The 23,242-nt window shown below is 39.2% G+C and overlaps 1 protein-coding gene across 5 annotated transcripts in view; it reads right to left on the minus strand.

Moving 5' to 3' along the window:
• The window catches only part of LOC129775849 (uncharacterized), a 93,414-nt gene that overhangs the window by 24,550 nt on the left and 45,622 nt on the right, over positions 1-23,242 (minus strand). For 4 of the 5 annotated variants that reach the window (XM_055780998.1, XM_055780997.1, XM_055780996.1 and 1 more), the window contains exons 2-3: positions 10,470-11,413; positions 4,267-4,504 (exon numbers count right to left, since the gene is read on the minus strand). In XM_055780998.1, the coding sequence (XP_055636973.1) occupies positions 4,267-4,504; positions 10,470-10,803 (572 nt within the window). In that variant the 5' untranslated portion in view covers positions 10,804-11,413. Of the gene's footprint in view, positions 1-4,266; positions 4,505-10,469; positions 11,414-11,473; positions 11,491-23,242 lie in introns of those variants that run through there. The other variant, XM_055781000.1, reaches the window with a different exon arrangement.

A 23,242-nucleotide genomic window follows, 5' to 3' on the forward strand; every position in this document is an offset into this window, starting at 1 on the left:
AACATGGCCCCTCCTTGCAATGATTATCTCTCTTGATGTCTAATTCAAATAGAGAGGTCGGAGATATCACTGTTTTACAGTGGAATTGTCGTAGTCTTATCCCTAAATTGGATACATTCAAATTTTTAATTCATAACTTCAATTGTGATGTTTTTGCTCTGTCCGAAACTTGGCTTTCTTCGCGAGATGATATCTCTTTCCACGATTTTAATATTATACGCTTGGACCGTGATGATAGATACGGAGGGGTGCTTTTGGGGATCAATAAGTGCCACTCATTTTTTAGAATTGACCTTCCACCTATTGAAGGCCGCAAACAACTTGATGACATGTGCTCACTCCTTCCTGAGCCACGATTGATCTTGGGAGACTTCAACTCTCACGGAACTGCCTGGGGGGAACAGTACGACGACAATCGTTCATTGTTGATATATGACCTTTGTAACAGCTTCAATATGACCGTTTTGAACACTGGGGAAACAACACGTGTACCTAAACCTCCTGCTAACCCAAGTGCTCTTGACCTCTCGCTTTGCTCGAATTCACTATCGTTAGATTGCAAGTGGAATGTAATCCAGAACCCCAACGGTAGTGATCACTTGCCAATCAAAATTTCCATCACCATTGGGTCGAATTCTTCTGAATCTATAAACATGGCATATGACCTCACAAGACACATTGATTGGAAAAAATATGCGGACGCGATTGCTCTAGCCATCAATTCCAGAGATGGTTTACCTCCATTGGAGGAGTATAATTTCCTTTCTCGTTTGATCTATGACAGCGCGGAAACCCATCCCAGGTTCCACAATTTCCCGAAGGCCTCCCAATCTATGGTGGGATAGCCAATGTTCCAAGCTTTATGTAGAAAAATCGAATGCATTTAAAGCTTTTCGGAAACGTGGAACCCCTGAAAATTTTCAAACGTATTTAGCCCTTGAAGATCAATTTAAAAACTTAATCAAAGGGAAAAAACGTGCTTATTGGCGAAATTTCGTGGGAGGTTTGTCACGAGAAACGTCAATGAAAAAATTATGGAAAGTGACTCGAAACATGAGAAATCGCTCTTCAACGAATGAAAGCGAAGAATATTCACATCGATGGATTTTTAATTTTGCACGGAAGGTTTGTCCTGATTCCGCTCCTGTGCAAAAAATTGTTCGATACCACAAGGTAGATGCGATCTTGATTCCGAGTTTTCGATGGTAGAATTCTCTCTTGCTCTGCTCTCATGTAACAATTCTGCTCCGGGATCGGATAGAATTAAGTTCAACTTGCTGAAAAACCTCCCTGATGTGGCGAAACATCGCTTGTTGAATTTATTCAATCGGTTTCTGGAGAATAATATTGTTCCAGATGATTGGAGACAAGTACGAGTTATAGCTATTCAAAAACCCGGAAAACCCGCGTCCGACTTCAATTCGTACCGCCCAATAGCAATGCTGTCTTGTATACGGAAATTGTTGGAGAAAATGATCTTGTTTCGCCTTGATCGATGGGTTGAAACGAATGGCCTGCTCTCAGATACACAATATGGGTTCCGCAGGGGCAAGGGAACGAATGATTGTCTTGCGTTGCTTTCTTCAGAAATTCAAATGGCTTACGCCGAAAAAAAACAAATGGCTTCAGTATTCTTTGACATAAAGGGGGCCTTCGATTCTGTTTCAATAGAGGTTTTGTCGGACAAATTACACTCTCGGGGTCTGCCGCCTCTATTGAATAATATGTTATATAACTTGCTTTGTGAGAAACATTTGAACTTTTCTCACGGAGATTCGGCAGTAAGTCGGGTCTCTTACATGGGCCTCCCCCAGGGCTCATGTTTAAGCCCCCTTTTGTACAACTTCTATGTAAGCGACATCGACAATTGCCTTACACAAAATTGCAGCCTAAGACAACTTGCAGATGATGGAGTGGTGTCTGTCGTAGGATCAAACGAATCCGACCTGCAAGGACCCTTACAAGATACTTTGAACAATTTTTCAACCTGGGCCATTGGGCTAGGGATCGAATTCTCCACGGAGAAAACAGAGATGGTGGTTTTTTCTAGGAAGCATAGACCAGCAAAACCAAAGCTTCAACTTTTGGGTAAACCGATCACTCATGCTATGTCATTCAAGTATCTTGGGGTCTGGTTCGACTCCAAATGTACTTGGGGGGCCCATATTAGGTATCTGAGTAAAAAATGCCAACAAAGAATAAACTTTCTCCGTACAATTACCGGCAACTGGTGGGGAGCCCACCCAGAAGATCTTATAATGTTGTATCGAACAACTATTCTCTCAGTGATGGAGTATGGCAGTTTCTGTTTTCAATCAGCTGCCAAAACACACCTCATTAAACTCGAGCGAATTCAGTATCTTTGTCTCCGTATCGCGTTGGGATGTATGCCCTCAACGCATACCATGAGTCTCGAGGTTTTGGCAAGCCTACTCCCACTAAAAGATCGCTTCAATTTATTATCTCTTCGGTTCTTCATCCGGTGTAAGGTCATGAATCGAGCTAAATTTTCACTCCAGATTCATGACTTCATATCATGAATTCATCTCCATGCAGGTTGATCCTTCTTCGTATATTCCCAACCGTGTTTGTTTCCCCGACTACATCAATTCCTCTGTGCATTTTGATCTGTCCATGAAGCAAGATATCCATGGATATTCAGATTACCAACGATCGAGGATCGCTTCAACGATCTTCGATGAAAAGTATGGGGGTATCAATTGTGATAATATGTACTTTACTGATGGGTCCACTATAAACGAGTCCACAGGATTTGGAGTGTTCAACGAATTTTTTAGCACCTCACACAGTCTTCAGAATCCTTGCTCAGTGTATATTGCTGAATTGGCAGCAATTCATTGGGCGCTGGACAGCGTCGCCTCACGACCTGTTGAACACTATTACATTGTAACGGATAGTCTTAGCTCTGTCGAAGCTATCCGTTCAGTGAGGCCGGAAAAGCACTCGCCGTACTTCCTTGAGAGAATACGAGAAATTTTGAGTGCTTTACCCAGACGCTTTTATGTCATTACCTTTATCTGGGTCCCTTCACATTGCTCCATTCCGGGTAATGAGAGGGCTGACTCATTAGCAAAGGTAGGTGCAATTGAAGGCGATATTTATCAGAGTCAAATCGCCTTCAATGAATTTTATTCTTTAGTCCGCAAAAACACCATCGCTAACTGGCAACGCAAGTGGAATGAAGATGAATTGGGCCGGTGGTTTCACTCGATTATCCCTAAGGTTAGCCTCAAACCGTGGTTCAAAAGTCTGGACTTGAGTCGGGACTTTATTCGCACCTTCTCCCGACTCATGTCCAATCACTGTTCGTTAGATGCACTACTCTTCCGTTTCAATCTTGCCAGCAGCAATCTCTGCGTTTGTGGCCAAGGTTATCACGTCGCCAGATCGAATTTAAAAAACTCCCTTCGGGCCCGAGGAAGACAGCCCGGTGAGAGATGTGTTGGCTCGGTTAGACCTTGATTACATGTCCCATATATATGTTTTCCTTAAAGCTATAGATCTACGTGTGTGATTGCCCCTACATCCTTATACCCTCCTTTCCTTCCTTTGCGGGTAATTCGTCCCCTTGCTATAAATAGTAGAATAAGTTGAAATGTAAATACACTATAGATATACGAATAGATTTATAAATTGAGTGTTCATCAACATTGTTACAATTTCCTTATATCCCATCCTTCTCCTAAAAATATGTCACCCTCCTAAACTCGAGTACACCGCGAGTAATCGGTTTTCCACCTTACTAACCATAGATGTAAGAAAATTGTTTATATATATAGTTTTAAAATTATATTTAAGAATTCGGCTCCTTTAAACTTAAGTAACTGAGCCTGTAAAAATTAACGAATTAAAAAAAAATAATTTCTTAGATATAAATTATCAAGAAATTTCTCTCCCTAAAATCGATACGCTCTTTTCAAAAGTTACACTTGAGTCAAAAAATTCCCAAATGCTGTGGAAATCCATATTTCCTCCAACCCAGACGGAATACAAACTTTCGTTCGAATCAAAAATACAAGTTTTCAAAACCGGCGTTTTTAGTTCGATTTCATTTGGAGTTGCACCATACTGTGTATTGGTAAAAATAATAAGTGTTTTTTTTTGTTTATATTTATGTTTCGTTACAAGGCTGTTCTGTATAGGCGATACCGAAGCTTGCGAAATTCATTTCATAAGAGCTATTATCTGTATCGAAAGGGACGCCGATTCTTTTCATTGTATTTTTGTTTTGTTTCGGTAACTTACCTTCCGGTGGTTGCAGGTGCGCGTACTAATTTAACGGCAAACAGGAATTGGATTGCACACACCAGCAGACAGCACAAGTTGAGTGACAGCGAGAGGGCACACAACGCTAGGGTGACATCGTAAACGATCGCATAGTCTTCTAGAATTGCCGGTCCAACGGTTGGCGGAGGAGGTTCCCGTCCTCCAGGGGATATTTTCAACAAAAATATTAACGATAACAAAGCTAGCAAAAGAGAAACTGAAAGAAAGAAAGAAAATCAATGATAATGAGTAATCATACATTATAGCGAACAAACCAAGCGCATATGCCATCAATTATAAATTTGTACTTCTAAGATTATCAAACGAGTGATTTCTCTGAGCAAATGAAATAATTAATAAAGCGTTTAAAAATGTGTATTTTAATGTATCTCTTCATCGTTTGATTTGAGCATAGTCAAGAACATCGATTATCTTGTTTGATCCAGGAATTTATTCGACAAGGAAACGATATCAATGCGAACAAATAATGGTTCGCTACGGAGACCCCCACATTCATTGATCCATAGTTGTGATCGAAAGAAATCCGTGTTAGCTTTTAAACGCAGTTTGTGACATAGAGTTGAAGCATGTGATATTAACGCATAGAAAATAGCGAATTTTATTTCAAATAAACATAATTGGCAGTATTTTTCATTGCACTATCTCATTGCAAAGGAAAGTACGGTGGAAGCAAATCAAATAGAGGAAGGGGAAGGTGGTCCTGACCCGGCTCCCAAATTGCAATTGAGGGGCTTAAAATCAGTGTTTGGATTTCGATCAATATCGAATGATACACAATGTGTCATGCAAGAAACCTCTCACGAACATATAACCTAATATATATTCAGATACTTGTATGAATTGCAGTAATCTCTTGTGTTACACTAAATGATTAAACCGAGAGAGGAACGGATACTGTTGTTTGCATATTCTAACTGTACCAAACATCGCACACCATTTTCGAAGTCTGCATACAAGTTTGAACCGCATATATCGTCCCGTTCTACTACAGCGAAAACCACTGCACAGACAAGTGCAAAGCAATGCGGAGAGCAGCGAATTGGAAAAGAGCTAAAACGATAGAGTTTTTGTGTCTCACTGGAGCGGTGTTGCTAGTGAAACTATGCGGTATATATGAATCTATATATTTGAAGGGACAGCAGCGTTGAATGATATACACTCTCAATTATAGAGAAAATAACTGAGAAGCGGAAACGAATATGATCTGGTTTGCTCTTAAAGACCCGGAACAATGGATAAACCCTACATATGGGTATTGGGTGAATAACAGCGGAAGTCGAATATCGTACCCTGACGCAATTTCGGAATCGACAATTGCGACTTCTGATTCATTGAAAACGACCCTAAGGAACTGAGAACGGACATGGAAACGGAAAACAGATATGAAAACGAAAACGGAACAAGATCAACGGTCAACACACAAACACAAACGTCTACGCACAGGCACATGCACACACACAAAAACACAGACGCAAATACAAGCACGCAAACGGTTGGCTTCAATTTAATATGTCGATTATCTGAATCGGTCCAGTAGTTCAGAAGTTTTAAAGTTTTTTTAAAAAAGTCATTTTTGGAAGATTTTGGAAGACAAAAAATGATTTTTCGGACCATCGGTTGACTTCGAAAAATAATATCTTAAAACTTAAAAAAACCCATCTCTTATTTTTTATATGTTCTGTAAAAAATATCAGCTTTCCAGAAAAAAATATAAAAAATATAGCGCCCTCTAGCCCAAAGGCATGAAAACAGCAAAAACAAATACAATCAAGAATTACGCAAACAAAATCTAATTTTTTTTGCAAATGTAATATTTTTCTAAAAATACCAACTTCAATTTGATATGTCGATCATCTGAATGGGTCCAGTAGTTGAAACGTTATGAACTTCGAAAAAAATCATGTTTGGGAAAAAGGGCGAAAAAAATTATGTTTTCAGACCACCCTAAAATGGGCACCCTAATGAAAGAATAAAATATACGGGTCTAATATTTTGCGATAAAGAACAAATCTATCACTTTTCACGAAAATCTGTATAACAATATTCTAAACAGTGTTACGAGATATAATTTTTTTCGATATTTTATTCAAAGATGAGGAAGATCGGGGCAACGGATGATTAATTTGGCATTAAATTGCTTCTAGTAAACTGTTCGTATTTCATATATAATATTTTGATACGGATTTAAGCGAATTTAACTGAACCTTGTATAGAATATTTTTGCAGTGGGCAGTGTGCAGTTTTGCCATCGATTTGCTGTGCGCTTATTATTTCATGAAATATTCTTAATTCAAAATTAAAGGATAATTTTCAATTCGATAGAGAACACCTCTGTAGTAAGTGGTACTACTGACCCTTTCTATGAATCTAATTGAAATGAAATAATCAGATTAAATGGATATTTTTTCTGTATTATAGTGACTTTCAACACTTTTGGCTGATTCGTCTCTTTTACCTTCCATTAAGGAAGAATGTCGGGAGTGAGAATTGAATGGATTATTATTGGGAATATATTTTGAAGTCTATATAAACTTTGAAAGCAAACCGCTTTATTTTTTCTTGTAATATTTTTTGTCTGCAACGCATATACACATCAAACTAAAAATATGTACGTACGATATCCTTCAACTAGAAATTTATATAGTGATTTGCCTCTAATTGGACATATCAACAAACCCAACACAATGTGAAAAAAAAATTAAAGCAGGAAAAATTGTATCTGATAATTATTATGAATATATTCATACCTCAATGTGTCATAACAAAGCGTGACAGGGTACAACTAGTAAAATTTGAAACAAAATAAACTCAAATGGAATCAAAAATTTAATTTATGCGCAATTCAGTTATTTCCTCAATTATTCTAATAAAATGCGGAAAAATCTCCACGTGAACAACAGGTTGAGGGGTACGAAAATGTCCTGGTTTGTCCACAAAGGGGAAGGGGGAGTCTAAAATTGTGCTTTTTCTGTCCACGTGATATGTGGACAGCCATTAAGTGATTATGGGATTTTTTATGATAATTTACAAGTCGAATTAAAAAAAACGTTTCAACTTGCCCCGGTGTACCTTAATTAACACTCCTATACTCGCGCATTGGTCTGTCAGACCGAGAAATCAATAATTCGTTCATTTCGCAGAAAATATCAACACTACAACTTTGCGATTCTCTCTAGCTTCGTTATTCGTCGTTCATCATCGTTTAGCGTATCGCATGTGTTGGTACAAAGGGGACGTGTGTCACTTTTTTAACACTTTAGGTCTGCACACCGACGCAAGACAAGTGTCTTTTTTCATATACCAGAATATTGTTGAATGAAATGTATAAATTAATGTTAGTTATGTCGTATAGTTATGTCTGTGTTGGGTAAACCGTAAATCGGCCCAACAAAAACTTGGCAGTTAGGGCGTCTAGATAACGCTTGATATTTTACAGTTATTCAATTGTTCATCTCATGAAAAATAATATTTTATTAATTGTGATAGACGCGTAGAAATATTTCCTATCAATTGATGCAAACATCTTTCCGATCTGTTAAGAAATGTTGGAGTTGTAAGCATTCGAAATACGGGTGGGGTTAGCACACAAATCGGCAAAACAAATGTATTGGAAAAAAGGAAGTTCATCCAGTTTTCATGAATTTTAACCGTTTAGAGATTAGCGAATTGTAATGTATAGCATATCAAACAAATCTTAGAGAATTTCCGATTCGATTGGTATGCCAACCATGAGAATTCGTTCACAGTGAAAATAGTTATTAACGTTAACTTTATTTCATAAAAACGTGACCTGTTTTCTGATTTGTCACCGTTCCAGAAAGACGTAGTTCTACGTCACAATCGTTGGTGGCAGTATAGATGCCGATCGTGCACCCGTGGCCGAGTGGTTAGCATCATAACTAACATGCCGGGTGTTCGGGTTCGATTCCCGTTCTGGTCGGGGGAATTTTTCGTCAAAGAAATTTCCTCCGACTTGCACTGTGATCACGCGTATTCTAGAGCTTGCCACTCAGAATGCATTCAAGGCGTGTTATTTGGCATAGAAATCTCAACTAAGTACTAATAAAAATGACGCAAGTAATACTACGTTGAGACGGCGAAGTTCCCATAGGAACGTTAGTGCCATTGAAGAAGAAGAAGATAGATGCCGATATCCGTTAAAGGGTTAAGAGAACAACAGTTTATTGGTTTAGTGAATTAAGAATGGGCCGTACATGCACCACAGATGCACCTCGCTCTGGAAGGCCAAAAGAGGTTAAGAATCCTGAAACCGTAAAACAAGTGCATCGACTCGTTTGGAACGATCGTAAAGTGATGTTACGCGAGTTAGCTGAGGCCGTAGGCATTTCAAAAGAACATGTGTGATATTAATGATTCAACAGCCGGTTTGGCGTTGTTGGAGCGTAATCGAGCTTTTGTGACAATGGATGAATGGATGGTTCCATTACCACACTCCTGAGTCGGACAGGCAGTCTGCAGAGTGGCACTGAGGCATATTTCGGAGACTTAGACGTTTCGCACTACAGAAAGGGAATCGAAATGTTGGAATCTCGCTATACGAAGTGTTGAGGAAGATATACAGCTTTGTCCATGACACGATTGTGTTCATTAAAAATCCCGACACTTTCAGCCTATGTAGTCTGTTTAGAAGCACTGAATCAGACTACTTTCCTCAAATTACCCGACGAACGAAGTGGTACGAGAATGTATTTATACAGATTTTTCTGACTTCTTGAAACCAAGAATCTGTACACACAGATTACAGATTTTTTAAGTTTTCATACAGATTTACAGATTTTTCAAAATTACGATAAAACAATTAGTGACAATGTTAATCTTTTTCTACTAAGTGAATGTGAATTTTTACGTGGATACCATCAACATCGTCAAATAATCGTCATAATAACTATGCCAATCAATGATACTAAAGCTAAGATTATGCTTCAAAATTGAACTTATAAATTTAACCCTTTGCCGTCGTATTAAATTTCGACATGTGTTTTGTACTGGTCGCAATTATTTTTACTTGAAAAAGCAGTGATGTATAGCTTTGTGAGATCATGAAAGATGAGCAAGATTCTTTTATTTGTTGTTAACTTCTGATAAGAATTTACTGAAGAATGTTTTTATGATTATGTTTAAAAAATATTTGCAATAATTCTTCTCTATGTGATATCTTTCGCATGTATCACAAAAATAAATAGTTTGCCGTCTTTCGCCTTTTATATTTCTGACTGCTCAAGCACCTGACAACTTTGGTTTATACTGAGTACCGTTATCTATTATTCATAGTATCACCGTTTTGGTTCGTGAATATGTTCACAACAGATCAAAATTCATTTAGAAAAATTGTGAACTGATACATTATTGCATAAATTATAATATTAGTATACTTCTTTGCTGTGGTGACTGAGAGCAGATAAACGACCGCAAAGTGTTAATACATATTTCGATACAGATTTTCTGAGAAAAAACACAGAAAAAAAATTTTTTGAGACCAAAAACACAGATTTTATTATGGCAACCCCGGAACAACACTTGCACGTTCACGAAAACGTTTCAGTACACCATACACTGTCGATTTAGCCACCTTCAGCGATTTCGTGATTTGAGTACCTGAACACGACGAATTTTTACCGTGGGCGTTCGAAATGAAATTTCTTCTCTCGGCATCCATCCTGCACATCTTTTTCCAAACGGAACGGATCAACGTGAAATTTTCACTATCGAAAGATACAGATTTTCCAAACAATTTGCTATCAGAACCGTGAGATTTTCAAGAAATTCTCAGTACCTATTCCGAAAATATTTTTTTCAAATTGAAAATTTGTACGTTATATCAAGGGTATGTTATATCAAAGCTCCTCTGTATTATAAATTTTTAATTACACTTGATGCTTACTGAATTTCATGTCTATTTATTGATGAGAATATGATACAAGTTACTCACTTAACCAATGTTTTTGAATCAGTAGATATTTTGTATGAATAAGTTAAAGATAAAATGTTTAAAAAAGTTTGGCTGTAGGGGTCAATGGTATCACTTCATTCTGGAAAGGAGTCTCTTCCCAGAAATAGTTTTAGAATCCCTGATCTACACTATGACCTATTTACTCAATCAAACATTTATAACGCAATCTTCAGTAGAAAAACACACTCACCTAAACAAAGTAATCCTAAGCTCGTTAAAGCTTCCCGTGCGCCTAATCTATTTTTATTTACATTAACAGCAGTACTACTCAGGATGTTGTTATTCGTAGTTGAGTTATTGTTGGTCAGGTTGTGATTGTTATTGCTATTCGACGACAATGAAGGCAGTGGTCTGATGAATGAAGACAACAATCTTGGAGGCCCTCCGTTCATATGTTTCGTACAGGATGGTGTTGCTGACGTAGCCGATACTGTCGACACGTTTAGTGGTTGACCCGACCGATTAAGACCCCGTGCTGACCGATTTTGCCCAGACACGGGGCCAGAATGAATATGTTTCAGCATTTATCGTGTCCTATTTCCCAATGAATTACATTTTCGCAATAATGGCCTCTGGCGTGCTGATTCTGCAAGTACTGCTTGGTTTTGACTAACACAATTGGAATGTTCATATTAGACATTTTCATCTTAGCTGAAGAACACATTTGAATTAACTCTCGTGTAATTGAATAGTTGTTTTTAAATCGTTTATGACAATTCAACCGGTTTTTTTCACTTCACACGTATAAAAATCGACATGTTCAACGTTATCTCACACCACCACTCGCTTCAACCAACGGTATCATCATCAGCGTAAGTTAACACTTCTTTTGCGCAGCATGATTATACTTCCGATATCACAAAATGCACTTTTTTGTTAACGTGGATTTGCATTTTCCAGTTCCGGGCGCGGGAAAAAGTTAACCGTTTCAGGGTCAATTATATTCGTCTACATTTCCACACTTTTCGCGCCTGTTCTCAGCATGTTATGCGATGCTACGAAATTGCGGCTGACTCCGATATTAGTTTCCGATGCCCCGTCTACCCACTGTGCAACAGACACTGGCTGAGATGATCGTTCGCCGGTTCTAGCAACTGAAGAATGCGGTTGAAATCTTGTTTTCACGATGTAAAACTGGAATTGAAAGGAATGAAAAAAAGAGAACTGAGATGGGCGAAGAAAATGTCAATATACAACTACAGTTATCTCGAGATGGGAAGGCGCACACAAACATTGAAGATTTGGCAGCGACGAATCAATCCAATTCTTATACAAGTCCATGCATATCCACGTATGATAATTTGTTAGCTGTGTTTTCCAATATCTCAATTGTGTCTTGCTTTCTACATATCACTACAAGTTTAATTGCTATTTGCTGTTCTACTACAATAGCGACCATCACAATGAAATCATCCCTACACGATGAAGCTGAAACCACTAATCTCCTTTTATCTCCATCTCACCAGTTTGCGAAATAAAGTTTACCTCCCCATTCACCACAAGCCAACTGCAAATGAATTGCAAAAAAAAAACAATATTTGTATGATTTTCATCAATGTTTCAGTTATGTTTTCGGTATGAAGTTTCTTATAAAGAGTATTTAAAAAATGGAAAATACTGTTCAGGTTTCATTTCATAAAAATGTTTCATAATTGTGCATTGACGAATTGACGAATTTATGCAAAGCTACATCAGATTTTATGAATTGATGCCAAATTAGTAACTTATTGTAATTCGTGTGAAATTGACGTTAATTTCGTATAGGAGTGAGAGTTTTTCCATCTGGTTCTATAGTTATGAAACACTGGAATGTTAGTCTTTTGAATTTTTCGTGCCTGAACACAACGATATCGATATCATATTAAGTTTGTTGATATAATTGACTATTCAAAGAATTCCTTTCGGCCGATACGAGAAGGATCTGCAATAATTGAAGCGCAACAAATGCCACTCATCATTTGCCTAGTGAGAAAATGAAAATTAAACACTTGTACCGAATCATTCGTTATATGTTATGAATGAAACAATGTAAGATGATGATTTTCTAACCTTTTCAGCGTAATGCTTTTCTATGAAATAATATGAGCATTAATAACTGTTTTCTATTTGATTTGATTTCGCGTGCCGAAGCTAACTCCACCTAAGAATGAAATCTATGCTAATTTCTAGATTAAGGACATAATGCGGTTGCGGTTGATGGATTTCTCATTGCTGATCATTCTTTTGATGCTTCATTTTTTGTCGGTGTGAACCAGTGTATAGCTCAGCTTGCGTATTTTAGTATTCGCTTGTTTGGTGCATGTGAGTTTACGTTGTACGAACGATTTCTAAGTGCTATCTTTCCCTGTTGGGTGTGAACCACTGCGTCCATTATTTTGAACTACACTCTGTCGAACTCCTATAAGACCACCCTGATTCTATTTCGTTGCAACCCAAACAATTAGAATAAAATATATTCAACGTGAATTTCGTGTTTATTTATTGTGCTTAAATATGATAATTTCAGCTGTTCAGTTTCTATAAGACCACTTCAAAATTCATAAGTATTATCAATGAAAAATTCAAAACGATCGGCTGATTTACATGTCAATAATTGGCAATCTTTCCATTTCGGTTAATAACCTGGAAAATTCGTGTTGAAATACTATTTACCAAATTCTGCTGAACGAATTTCTCGATATTTTTTCCATGTTTCCGAAAGTGCGACCTTGAGCTCTTCAATCGTGTACCGTTTTCTCTCAGAGTAAATTCTGCGTACAAGGATCCCCTAAGATTTTCAACAGGATTCGAGTCTGGAGAGTGAGCCGACCAGTCCAAACAATTAAGTTTTTGGTCCTTATTCCATTGCTTAGCTTCCTTGCTGATATGAATATGATATGATATGTGATTTTTTCGTGACGATATCCACGCAAAAACGGTGGGAGAGAGGATTCCAGAACATGTGTGTAATCCTTGAATGATATGAAAGCTATCTTGGACTTTCCGGTTGCACAGATTTCCGCCCAAACCATGCACGAGTCCACTAAAATTGCTGGTTGAAAAATATTGTTCCTTCTTCCGTAAATCACGCCAGTACCCGTTGAAACCATCAGGACCATCCTAGTTAAAAATTTTTTCGTCAGTGAAGATAACCTATACATTGAAGAACTTTTCGTTATGCTATATAACAAGATGTATTCTTTTGGAAACATTCTTTGTCACAACATACCATGTCCCACTGTCGGTTCATGTGAGCTTTGGCAAAACTCAGACATCTTCCGATGTGAGATGGTTTAAAATGAGGAGCTTGAACCTTTTAAGCCTTCTTTATGTGAGTTTTTTTTTACCAAAACTTGACGAATTGTCACCCGAATAACATTTAAATTCAAATATTTCTTTATTTGCATAATCAATTTTTTTTTTTTATTTTTTTTTTTTACCTCTAATACCAACATTTTCTTGGTGAAATGTTTCGATTTGTCTTTCTTTTCTCTCCGTGAGCACTTTTCCCTTCGGCATTTTCCAGATTAATTGATCAACCTGGTCTTATAGAAGTTGGAAAGAGTGTATTGTGGTATACCCATTTTTTATACTACACTTCAAGCTTATCTACTGCTTATTGATGAAGGAGAAGACTGAAAGCTATAGCGAGATAGGTGCCAATCAGGAATAATTTGTTTGATAAAATTTATAATCCTGATCGGCGACACAGACCAAATTTCCTTGGGCTTCAGAATAGCTTCATCAAGGTGTTGAAGTCTGCGTCTTGTTAGAGCTCCGCAGTTACAGAGTAAATGTTCCGAGGTTTCGCTTTCAGCATCACAGAAGCGACAAATGTGATCTAGTGCTAAACCTATGTTTTTAAGATGCTATTTACTCGGACAGTGTCCTATGCTAGGTGCTATCTTACTGAGACTATACTAATCAACATGTAATATAATACTCGATATTTGCAAGTATTGCCATGGTTGATGTTTTCATGCTTTGTCCTTTAACACATTGATAAATTTAAGTAGCCGAGTGATGTGGAATAATGGTACGGTGGAAAAAATATCTGATTGCCTGTGGGCGAGTGTGTGTCAAACGCGAAAAAGACCGCCAGGATAGCGTTTTCGTTGTATACTCAGTGTAATGCATTGACATCAAGAAACAATTTGTGACATATAGCCAGCTTGTGAAATGTCCTCTTGAGGGCAAGAATGAATCACGAATCGACCATCTTCACCTGCTTCTATAAAGGTTGGACCACCAAGAAAACTAAAGAGTTAGTCCTAAAATTTGAAAATAATACCCGAAGTGATACATAAGGTAATTGAATAAAATTGAATAAAATTATTTCGTATCTCGGACACAATTCACTTGGATTGCGCCGAGACTCTATTTTTGAAAAGATTTAGATAATCAGTTTTTCGAGTAAATATGGTGACCATTTTTCAGACCATTTATAGTCTCATAGGAATTTTATTAACAGTAACATTTGAGAAAACTAAATGCAAATTACATAGATGACTATGGAATTAAAGCTTACACTAACATTGCACAAACTGGAGGCACTCAACACTGTTCCATGAAACGGAAGCGCTTGATCCGTGGTCAGAACCGCCGCAACTATGGCCGCCACAGGTTGTAACCGCCCACCAACTACGACACGACGAATCACACAATGAGGAGCATTGAAACAATTAGTGGCTCCGTTCCAAAGCACGACATTTCCTGACGACTCCAGCAGCCACTAAATCGTACATTCGTTTATTCATCGTCATATTTCTCATTCATGTAAATAACTTGAAATTTTTGCAGCACGTTTCCCAATGATTTTTTCTGCTTTGTTCCACAAAAATAAGGTAGTGGTCGGTTTTTGAGGCGATAAATTGGCATTGAATCTAATGTTCTGACAAGAAAATTGTGGTATGGAGGAAAAAAGAAACTTTTTCATAAGTAGAGCAAAAAGGACCCGAGGGTGTACAAGCAACCAAGTCAAAGTGCACCCTACCGTTTATTCAATCGCATAATAGCCAAGTGAAGTTCTAGCTGGATTTGGCAAGCTCCACTACAGCCGGGAGGAGCTTCAATGGTAGCACGATATGGCCGATCTCCGATACTCAATGATAGCACGAAACAATCGTTGCGAATGTTAGAGAACACCGTAACAGTGAAGATCAGCTGCCATCCCAAGATTTTGATTTGTTCAGCTAAACTCATATGAATTTAGCCGAAGAGATTGACTACTTAACATTTTTCTTACATTAAATCACTAGAATCACGAATTCTAGGTGGACCATAAAATGATAGCCTTTCACCACTTTGGTTATCAATCACCAAACCGAATTCCCAGTTTAATAAAGCATAAAAAATATCGATGGAAATCGAGAATATCGTCTTAAGCCAGATGTGAGTGAGTGCAACAGGACTAGCTTGTTCCAACAGGATTTACAAGTGCGTTTTGTTACACACCGCCTGTCTCGTTCTTTCACTTCAGAGCGCTGTTTCTCACACCCATCCAGCTCTTTCAGCTAGAGTCGTACATACACAACGCTATCACCTGCACTATAGCTCGTGCTTGCATGTACATAAATATGTAACAGGACCCTCCTTTTCGAAGCATTATTTTCGAGTGAGCATTGAAGCGGAAATCAGGCGCGTACGCCGTTGTGTTGCATCCCTTCCATAAAAAGGATCCGACGGGATATGAGATAGCATATGTTGTACCCATTATTGATAATGCGATTCCCAAACAATGTTACTTCATCATAAATAAGACTACAACCTGCTAACCAGGGCATGGCATGACGTACGGAAATATGAATGATTCCTAGGTCAAAAAGGAACAAAAGGAAACCAAAAATATAATGTGAAATGTGCGCAACGTACGAAAGATATTGTCATTGTACAGAAGGTATGCGTGAAACGATAGTGAGAGAAAAATATTTGTATCTCAAATTACGGGAAAAAAAAGACGGGTGGGTAATGTCGGGGACATAACCGGAGTGACGTAGGACTATGCAAAGGGGACAGCTTTTGTTAAATATATATTTTCCTTCTTCTCCTACGTGAATACCTACCTATCTACCTGAAAAATGGATTAGTTTACTGTTTACTCTTTATGAATATGTTGATGGTTCTGAAAAGAACCTTTGGTGTTGTGTTTTTGTTATCACTCGATATTCCCATCTTGTTCGGTTAAACCTTCCTGTTTAGCTATTGCGTTTGCCACTCGCTACAGCTTTCACAGTTGGAAAATTTCTACCCATCCAGCTTGTGACATGTTGTTCAGTAAATTACATTTAATGCGACGTGCCGGAGAAACACTTTGCCACTCACTGAAACTAATTGTTGCCTTGATGAGCGCCGAACCGAAGCTGCTCTGTTCTTGATGCGGGTTTTCTGATTGTCGTGAGCAGCTTTGCAAGCCAACTCGAGCACTCCGACGGCCGAAGCTCTATAATCGCTGTTAGGTATACTGGTGCTCCGGGACCAATCCGTTCGGCCTAGTTACCCTTGCGGAGCAATCAGTTAATGCGACCAACAGGGAACTGGAGACCTGCACGGTTCGAGTGAGACTTTGCCTTTCCCTTAACTTGTCCTCCTTTGTTACGTCCACGATGCCGATGCCGTACAACCACACGGGTTTACGGTTTGAAAGAAAATAAGATATTTTTTTGGGGTCCGCGTGTTTTATACTCAAGCGGTACACACTCACAGGATAGAGACAAATCGGCAGACTCAGCCAGAGGGGCGAGTCCAACGAGACGAACGAATGAGCGTTAAAAGGGAGCGAAGGCAAAAAAATACATTAGAGGCGAATGAACTTCAAAGTTTAAAGCCTCTTAAAAACAAAGAAAGAAAGAAAAATACATTCATTACGATTTGTTCGCTCGTTGGATTCACATGCAGGCTAAACAGGGTCCTTTTCAGGATCACAAAATTATTTTCAATCTAAAGAGTTTATTGATTTGTTATCACTCGATATCCCCATCTTGTTCGGCTAAACCTTTCTGTTTAGCGATTGCATTTGCCACTCGCCACAGCTTTCACAGTTGGAAAATTTCTTCCCATCCAGCTTGTGACATATTTTACAGTAAATTACATTCAATGGCACGTCGCATTACCACCACTCAGTATCGGATTGGAGGTAATTTTAACCTGTAATTGAACATCTGCGATGACAGTGGTACAGTGTCGACTTTCAATGTGGGGTCATAATTTGGACCCCGAACTCTATGTTTACAAAAATGTCCAACTAAATATGTCGCATTACAGGTCCGTCCAATTAGCTAAATGTCGAGATAAGTGTAAATTACTGTACTTTCAATCTAGAAGCAATTTAAGAATTGGGAGAAAATCAATAAGCTCAGAACAACTGCCAAATTCACATACTCAATATATCCTGGCAAACAAATTATTGAAAAATCAGTTTGTGTTTTATTATTATTGTGGATATTGTTTTAGAAAGCATTGAACTGTATTTCGTAAACTCTTTTTTGAAAGGTTTAATGGCCCTGATAAGCGCCGTGTTTTATGGAATGGTTCCAATTTAGAAAACTTAGTACTCGTGGTTTTGAAAAAAGCCATTTTGAACACCCTCGATGCCGCCTTGTTCTGGATTTGCCACCAAAGCAGTTTTTATAAACAACAAACTTTTTTTCTTCTGCGTCTGCCTGTTGAGGTCTTGATGTCCACCGAACCAAAGCGCGAGCAGTTTTGCCAGCTAACTCGATCACTTCGGCGGCCGAAACTATATAACGCCGGCTAGGTGGACTGGTGCACTGGTACTAACGCGCTCGGCCTAGCTACCCTTGCGGAGCAATTGGCGGATACACCTACGGGGAATTGCACACCTGCACGGTTCGAGTGGGACTTTGCCTTTCCCTTAACTTGTCCTCCTTTGTTACGTCCACGTTGCTGCTTGTTTTCTTTTTATGATGTGATGCGATGCGATGTTAAACAAGGCGGACAACCACAAGGGTTTACGGTTTGAAAGAAAATAAGATATTTTTTTGGGGTCCGCGTGTTTTATACTCTAGCTGTACACACTCACAGGATAGAGACAAATCGGCAGACTTAGCCAAAGGGGCGAGTCCAACGAGACGAACGAATGAGCGTTAAAAGGCAGCGATGGCAATAAAATACATTCATTACGATTTGTTCGCTCGTTGGATTCACATGCAGACTAAAAAGGGTCCTTTTCAGGATCACAAAATTATGTTCAATCTAAAGAGTTTATTGTTTTGTTAACACTCGATATCCCCATCTTCTTCGGCTGAACCTTCCTGTTTAGCGATTTGTTGCCACTCGCCACAGCTTTTACAGTTGGAAAATTTCTTCCCATCCAGCTTTGTGAACAGTGGTACAGTGTCGACTTTCAATGTGGGGTCATAATTTGGATCTCTATGTATACAAAAATGTCCAACTAAATATGTCGCATTACATGTCCGTCCAATTAGCTAAATGTCGAACTAATTGTAAATTACTGTACACAATTTAAGAATTGGTGAAAATTGAATAATCAGGAAAGTCCCCAACTATCAATAAGCTCAGAACAACTGCCAAATTCACATACTCATCAGATCCTGGTCAACAAATTATGAAAAAATCAATTTGTGTTTTATTATTATTTGGGATATTATTTGAGAAAGCATTGAACTGTATTTCGTAAACTCTTTTTTGAAAGGTTTAATGGCCCTGATAAGCGCCGTGTTTTATGGAATGGTTCCAATTTAGAAAACTTAGTACTCGTGGTTTTGAAAAAAAGCCATTTCGAACACCCTCGATGCCGCCTTGTTCTGGATTTGCCACCAAAGCAGTTTGTATAATCAACAAACTTTTTTTCTTCTGCGTCTGCCTGTTGAGGTCTTGATGTCCACCGAACCAAAGCGCGAGCAGTTTTGCTAGCCAACTCGATCACTTCGGCAGCCGAAACTCTATAACGGCTGCTAGGTGGACTGGTGCACTGATACTAACGCGCTCGGCCTAGCTACCTTTGCGGAGCAATTGGCGAATACACCTACGGGAAACTGCAGTCCAACACGGTTCGAGCGGGATTTTGCCTTTCCTTTCACTTTTCCTCCTTTGCCATGTCCAGACATGGCTGCTTGTGTTAGTTTGATGATGTGATGTGATGCGAAACGATGTGGTGTACGGTTTGAATGAGAATTATCGTTACGGAAGGAAGGAAGGAAGGTATTGTATTATAGAGACTTTATACTTTTGCAGTTCATTCGTCTCTAGCCTTGAGAAAGGCCCTTTGAAAACTCTACTCTACTCTATTACTCTACTCCAGCGCTACCACCTCCGCCCTCTTGCCTGGAGAAAGGCACTCGATCCCTCGCCGTCCAGCTAGTCCAGCAACGATGTTGTCCAGTCGGTGTCCACACAAAGAATGATCGTTACGGCAGCGGAGCGGGGATTTTTAAGCTGACTGGCTGGCTCGAGAATTACGCATGTGTGAGACTGCGACCAATGTTTCGTTCATTTTTTTCTTTTTCCTTTCCAATCGTGCTTCATTGTATTTCGCTGCTGCTGTGGTTGCCCGTTTTGGTCCGTACGATTTGAGGAGCACAAAATGGACCAATCAAAAATGGGCACATAGTGCATTTGGACAATGCTTGATATTTCACAATTATTCAATTATTTATCTCAAGAAAAATGAAATGTTATTCGTTATGATAGATGCGTAGATATATTTCCTATCAATTGATGAAAAAACCTTTGCGATCTATTGAGAAATGCTCGAGTTATAAGCGTTACAAATCTTGCATTTTTTCCTACTTGTTCAGTGCCTAGATTTCCATTTCACCCCCTATATCTTCCGGTTAGACGTAGTCCTACGTCAAAAAAACTAATGGTTGTATACAGTGATACAAACTCGAGTTCGTACCCCACCATGCAGATCTCATTTTCTTGGAAGATGTTATCTTCGCAGATGAGTCCAAATTCAACATCTTTGGCTCCGATGGTTGACGTGTTGTATGGAGGAAACCAAGCGATGAACTAAACGTAAAAAATCTGAAAGCAAGTTTTAAACATGGTGGAGGTAGAAATGCTAGTATAAGGGTACATGTTTGCTGAAGGTATCAGCAATTTGGTTTTTATCGATAGTGTAATTGATCAGAATGTTTACTTGAACATCATGAAGGAAAATATGAAAGTATCAACAAAAAGTGATTGTACCTAGGATTTAAGTTTTTTTTTTCATCAGTTTGTGACGATAACACCAAACCACTGCTTGGGCAGTGTTGGTTCTTGTTTTTCGTAGATATTTAAAAAAGTTTTTATCAAAATGGCAAGTAAGAGGAACGAAATAGATATTGTTACGCGTGCCATGATAATAAGTAAGACTTGTCGAGGAAAGACATTGCGGGAAATAGCAGCTCGGAAGAACCCACTCTACAGTAAAGAAAATCAAAAACAAGTGGAAATACGAAGCAACCATTGAAAATCTCCCGGTAGAGAACGCAAACGGATCATATTTTCTGATGATGAACGGGTAATTGTTCGAACATTGCGAAAGAACCCTAAAACAAACATTCCATAATTGATTTCCGAAGTAGCCGGCATCATTGAGAGACAAGTCTGCGCACACACTGTCCGGAGAGCAGCAAACAGGAATAATCTGAGAGGTCGTGTTGGCCGTGAAAAGTATTTCATCGCAAAGGTGAATATGAAAAAATGACTACAGTTTGCTAAAGGGTGTGTCACATCAAATTGCATCACGGAAAAAACGCTGTAGAAATTTAATTTTTAGGAATTATATCTTCAGCTTTCGCTCATAATCAGATAAGAGTGTATAGATCACGTTGGCCATGCTTCACTGTCAATTTTTCGTAAATTTGGAAAAATGTCGAACGAAAAAGAGCGTCGTGAATTAATCCTGCGCACTCATTTCGAGAATCCGGAGTTGTCACATCGGGACATCGGTAAGATGCTGGGAATCGTCCAATCCACGGTCAGCAGAGTACTAAAACGATACTTCGAGAACCTAACCACCGACCGGAAGGTGAAGAACGGCAAAAATGGATGCTCCGTCAGTGAAAAAGATCACAAGCGCGTAGTTAAGCAGTTTAGACGTGATCCGAGAAGTTCGGTCCGGGATGTCGCCAATAAACTGAATTTGTCAAGTTCATTCGTCCAGCGGACCAAGCAGCGGGAGGGCCTGCTTACATACAAGGTTCAGAAGGCTCCTAACCGCGACGAAAGGCAAAACATGGTGGGGAAGACGCGAGCCCGGAAGCTGTACACCGAAATGCTGACGAAGCCGCATTGCCTGGTAATGGACGACGAAACCTACGTCAAAGCGGACTTTCGTCAGCTGCCGGGCCTGTTGTTCTTCTCCGCAGAGGATAAATTCAGCGTTCCGGAAGAGATTCGCAAGCAGAAACTATCCAAGTTTGCCAAAAAGTACATGGTGTGGCCGGCACGGTAAACGGGCAGGTTTACCTTAAGGAGTGCCTACAGAAGCGCTTACTACCACTATGGAACAGCACGAGGGCCCGACCATCTTCTGGCCGGATCTCGCTTCGTGCCACTATTCAAAGGACGTGTTGGAGTGGTACGAAGCCAACGGGCTCACCTTCGTGCCAAAGGAAATGAACCCGCCCAACGCGATTATGAAGCAGGCCCTCCAGAAGAACCCAAAAGTTGTCAAATCGGAGGCGGACTTCAAAAGAAAATGGATTTCTGTTCAAAAAAAGACGGGTGGGTAATGTCGGGGACATAACCGGAGTGACGTAGGACTATACAAAGGGGACAGCTTTTGTTAAATATATATTTTAAATATATTGTTTTATTTTGAATACGTGAATACCTACCTATCTACCTGAAAAATGGATTAGTTTACTGTTTACTCTTTATGAATATGTTGATGGTTCTGAAAAAAACCTTTGGTGTTGTGTTTTTGTTATCACTCGATATTCCCATCTTGTTCGGTTAAACCTTCCTCTTTAGCTATTGCGTTTGCCACTCGCCACAGCTTTCACAGTTGGAAAATTTCTTCCCATCCAGCTTGTGACATGTTGTTCAGTAAATTACATTTAATGCGACGTCCCGGAGAAACACTTTGCTTCTCACTGAAACTAATTGTTGCCTTGATGAGCGCCGAACCGAAGCTGCTCTATTCTTGATGCGGGTTTTCTGATTGTCGTGAGCAGCTTTGCAAGCCAACTCGAGCACTCCGACGGCCGAAACTCTATAATAGCTAGTAGGTATACTGGTGCTCCGGCCAATGCGACCAACAGGGAACTGGAGACCTGCACGGTTCGAGTGAGACTTTGCCTTTCCCTTAACTTGTCCTCCTTTGTTACGTCCACGATGCCGATGCCGTACAACCACAAGGGTTTACGGTTTGAAAGAAAATAAGATATTTTTTTGGGGTCCGCGTGTTTTATACTCTAGCGGTACACACTCACAGGATAGAGACAAATCGGCAGACTCAGCCAGAGGGGCGAGTCCAACGAGACGAACGAATGAGCGTTAAAAGGGAGCGATGGCAAAAAAATACATTCATTACGATTTGTTCGCTCGTTGGATTCACATGCAGGCTAAAAAGGGTCCTTTTCAAGATCACAAAATTATCTTCAATCTAAAGAGTTTATTGTTTTGTTATCACTCGATATCCCCATCTTGTTCGGCTAAACCTTTCTGTTTAGCGATTGCATTTGCCACTCGCCACAGCTTTCACAGTTGGAAAATTTCTTCCCATCCAGCTTGTGACATATTTTACAGAAAATTACATTCAATGCGACGTGCCGAAGCACCACTCAATGTCGCATTGGAGGCGATTTTAACCTGTAATTGAACATTTACGATGACAGTGGTACAGTGTCGACTTTCAATGTGTGATCTAATTTGGATCTCTATGTTCACAAATTTGGATCTCTATGTTCACAAAAATGTCCAACTAAATAAGTCGCATTACATGTCCGTCCAATTAGCTAAATGTCGAACTAATTGTAAATTACTGTACTTTCAATCTGGAAACAATTTAAG

Source organism: Toxorhynchites rutilus, chromosome 3 (assembly GCF_029784135.1).
Source record: "Toxorhynchites rutilus septentrionalis strain SRP chromosome 3, ASM2978413v1, whole genome shotgun sequence".
In the NCBI taxonomy this organism is placed as follows: domain Eukaryota; kingdom Metazoa; phylum Arthropoda; class Insecta; order Diptera; family Culicidae; genus Toxorhynchites; species Toxorhynchites rutilus.